At 39.2% G+C, this 4073-nt stretch overlaps 1 protein-coding gene across 2 annotated transcripts in view; it reads right to left on the bottom strand.

Annotated features, from left to right (window-relative positions):
- Positions 1 to 454: 454 nt before the first annotated feature.
- The window catches only part of LOC107732227 (uncharacterized), a 17194-nt gene continuing 13575 nt past the window's right edge, over positions 455 to 4073 (bottom strand). Inside the window, exons 1-5 of one of the 2 annotated variants that reach the window (XR_001638851.1) lie at positions 2521 to 2586; positions 1575 to 1862; positions 1190 to 1434; positions 1027 to 1074; positions 455 to 914 (exon numbers count right to left, since the gene is read on the bottom strand). Coding sequence is in view for 1 of the 2 variants with exons in the window: in XM_016543507.1 (XP_016398993.1) it covers positions 769 to 914; positions 1027 to 1074 (194 nt within the window). In the remaining variant the exon portion in view is untranslated. Of the gene's footprint in view, positions 915 to 1026; positions 1075 to 1189; positions 1435 to 1574; positions 1863 to 2520; positions 2587 to 4073 lie in introns of those variants that run through there. The other variant, XM_016543507.1, reaches the window with a different exon arrangement.

Genomic DNA, 4073 nt, shown 5'->3' with positions numbered 1-4073 from the left:
ACTTTTCCCTGCCAGTCATGGTCAGCGGTATTTTACACGCACGCACTCACACACAAACACACCAACGCACCTAATCGCATGCACTTCGTCAACCACACATCCGCGATTCGCTCTAAGTGAACGACTCGTATTACGAGTTCATATTCATATTCTACTGGCCTTAGAGGGAACGGTCAGTGCAAATAAACATACATTTGTTCTGTGTGAGCACCTTTATCCTATGATGAAACATTTGTGACCCTGGAGCACAAAAGCAGTCATAAGTAGCACAGGTATATTTGTAGCAATAGCCAAAAATACATTGTCAGTGTCAAAATTATTGATCATTAGGATATTAAGTAAAGATCATGTTCCATGAAGATATTCTGTAAATTTCCTACCGTAAATATATAAAAACTTAATTTTTGATTAGTAATATGCATTAAGAACTGTATTTGGACCCAAAGGATTGTGGGTGATTGAAGGTCGCGGAGGATACATCCCATGCGTCCTTCAAATTCAGCTGAATGAAGGACGCGAAACGAAGGCTGCCCTTCAAAGATCCTTGCGATTGAGATGGCCTTCAGCGACGTTTGATGACGTGGCAGCCGAGATATGCAGCCTTCCGTTTGAGAAACACCCATTAAGTGACATTACATATCGCACACCCCTAGCAGCAAAAGTTTACAGAATAATCTTGGTTCTGAAGGCAAATTATAAGTAACATCTTAATTTGTGTCACTAGGTGTTCAGGGCCCCTGTGCAGTTTTTCAGATTCAGTCAAGATCGTTATAGGTTCCCCAGTACCTCTGGGGGCTCTTTATTGTCCTCATGACTTATGTGCTGATGCTTCCATATGATGACAGGAATCACAATCACAGCCAGAACCAGAATCCCTGAACACACTACAGTTGGCACAATCCAGTGCTCTACAGCTGGAAGGGGAAAGATTGAAAGAGAGCACAATTTTTTTTTAAGTTTTTTTTTATTATTAATCTCACTTTTTAAAGATTTTGTAAAGCTCTTAGTGCCTCCTGTTTTACTTACTATGTTGTTTCGTGTCATCCCATTTCCCCTTTGATTCTGTACTAGATTCTGTAGAGGATTTTGAAAGGTCAGTCACACAATTTAGCATTAATTTGCAGTTCAAATCATGATGAATAAACCTCAGCTGTCCAAATACTTTAAACATCCACTGAGTTCCTCTCACCTGTGATTGTGACTGTGATCAGGTGTTATTTTCAAAGTCCAGAACTCTGTATGTTCCTGTGTCACTGTCCATAAATGCTTTAATGGTCAGGTTCCCATCACGGTCAGACAGATGATCATCCTGGACCCCACTAGTTCGGTTCCAGATCTCCTTCCACCCTTCACTGGAGTTTTTCTCCACTTTATCAGCATTGGAAAACAGAACGTCTAACTTCAGTGGTTTGCCTTTCTTCACAATAATCTCATCTGAGGAGAAACAGAAATACATTAATCATTATTATAATGGTGTCAATAAATCAAGGCCATAAACACATACACGTATTGAACGACCAAATGTAAGTATGCAAATAAGCACATGCTGATGGTTCAATCAGTTTTGACTTTACCATGAATATGAAGATGGTACTCCCTGATTTGTGTCTTCTGAGTATTATAGTAGACTTTCAAAATGTATTTCCCAGCATCACTGAAGACGAGATCCTTGATGATGACATCGCAGTCTCTTTTTTTAAATATTCGTCCGCTACAGTTTTTCTCCTGACAAACAGAGATGGGGTTTGACCGACTGAATAAATCAATACCAAGGATCTCACTGTCCCCAAATTCACATGTTAGGGTGATGTTGCCTCCCTTTTCTCCTGACAGATGTTCAGATGTTCCTACAGAGCCGGTTCCTGCAAATACAGACAGTAAATATTCTTTCAGTACAAAGTATCAGTAATTAACATTTTTTCTGTTTATTCTCTGCAATCAAGATCATCATAAAAGATTCTAATAGAATCATTTTAGTCAGCTTGTGTTTTGCTCACAACGTTTTATCACACATCCAGGTGGATTGAACAGCTGTAAACTGATGGTGGAGTTTAGCATCAGAAATGTCAAGTTTAAGGTTGTTGGTTTAAGGCTTAATTTGATCTGCCATTTTGCTCTTCAAAATAGGCACAAATATTTTCAAACTGACTTATACGTAACAGCAACCAGATTTTGTTTTGTTTAAAGTTGGATTAAAAAATGAGGGCAATAACAGCATATAGTATTCGCAGCAGTACCACATTTAAAATTTCAAATGTTGATGAGACGTGTCAGTGCGTTTGTAGTGATTTCCTGTACAATGTTTATTAATAAATGAATTGGATTGAACTGCATATACAAGTCTGGATTTGTAATAATGTAATATACTGAGAAATGTCCGTCCATCAGTCCACATTCCACAAATCAGTCCACAAACATCAACACAAGTCACTTGGCCAAGTGATGCAACAGAGAAACAATCAACTACAATAAATCTACCAGGAGGTTAAAATAAAAAATGGTTACATAAAATATACTGACCGCTATGATAGATGAGATAAAACAGCAGAATCAGAAGATTGAAGCATCTGAACCTGATGAAAATACAGAACAGCTGTTATGTGTCGTAGTGATGGCCGCTTTTGAAACACTGCTTCCCGAAGCTTCGAAACTTTTGTGAATCATTTGTTTCGAAACAGTGATTCTGTAGCGAAGGCTACCTTGAAAGATAATAAGGGCTTGGTTTTGAAGGGAATAGCAGTGTACCAGGTGTCGGTCAGAACACGACAGAGAGGGAAGTCAACTAATTTTCAGGGGAAGTTGCTAAAGGCAGATTGACTTGTTGCTAAAAGTTGCTAAATGATGTTGTGATGTCATTGCGTGATGACGTCTGTAACAACGTTTGTAGGTCGGGAAGAAGGAGGTGGGAACCGGCGAACATTCAAATAAAACTTTAATAATAAAATAAACACAAAACTCGCGGACGACTGTCACGCACAAACAAAACCAAAACACAAAATAAAGTCCAGGCCTGGTCCTCTCTCGTCTTTCCCTGTCGTCACTCCTCCTTTATATCCTTCCGGAGCTCCTCCGTGGGACTCGAGACCGGTGAGTGGTGCAGGTGTCGCTCATTATCAGTTACTCCACCGGCCTCGCGCCGTTCCCACTTTTTGTGTAATTTAGATGAAAATATGTCTTTTTATCATTTGAGTCACTTTACAAAAGTTGCTAAAAGTTGCCAAAAACTTTTTAAAAATAGCTAAATTTGTTGCTAGGTGCTTTTTGAAAAAAAAAGTTGCTAGTGTAGTCTGAAAAGTTGCTAAATCTAGCAACAAAATTGCTAAGTTGGCAACACTGTGAACTTGAACTGGTTTAATTTGACAAGTAGGTAAATATACATCAGAGGGGGGAGCCAACCATAAATTTGCACCTTAAACAATGCCCACTTGAATGCGCAACACCTTCCAGCTACGGTGGAAGAAGCAACAGTGAGTCAATCGGACCTCCAGAGGTTGAATCCAGAGGGGTTAAATGAGTCCAAGAAAGGAACAGTCAGTTTTAAGCCCTTAGGAGTGGTGGCGAGCGATTAAACAGTAACTGATAGAGATGCGGGGCATGAGAGGCACATGTACATCATCGATATTGAGTAATGTAGCTCCTCCGTGGGACTCGAGACCGGTGAGTGGTGCAGGTGTCGCTCATTATCAGTTACTCCACCGGCCTCGCGCCGTTCCCACGGCTCTCGGCCCCGCCCCCCTCGTCACAACGTCATTGCATAACCATTACACAAAACAGCGTTTTTATGTGGAATACACAGCGAAAAATATTTTTTAAATGTTATTTGTTCATTAAAATATTATAAACATGAAATATTTTAATTCGTAAAAGTAACATAAGTAGCACATCTTTATGATCTGATGTTTTACAACATTGAATTATTGAACAGTTACACATTTTATGTATTTTCTTATTAACTAGTAAAACTGCACATTCTGAACAATTATAGTTTTAAGCAGTGTACTAGTTAATTAGTGTGCTACACAAAAGTCTATAAAAATAGGACACAATGTACTGTTTATATGAAGGGACAATAC

The sequence above is a fragment of the Sinocyclocheilus rhinocerous genome, unplaced genomic scaffold (genome assembly GCF_001515625.1).
Source record: "Sinocyclocheilus rhinocerous isolate Xijiao unplaced genomic scaffold, SAMN03320098_v1.1 scaffold12284, whole genome shotgun sequence".
NCBI classification, from domain to species: domain Eukaryota; kingdom Metazoa; phylum Chordata; class Actinopteri; order Cypriniformes; family Cyprinidae; genus Sinocyclocheilus; species Sinocyclocheilus rhinocerous.
The sequence above is the reverse complement of the archived record's forward strand: the minus strand, read 5'-3'. Positions and strand labels throughout refer to the sequence as shown.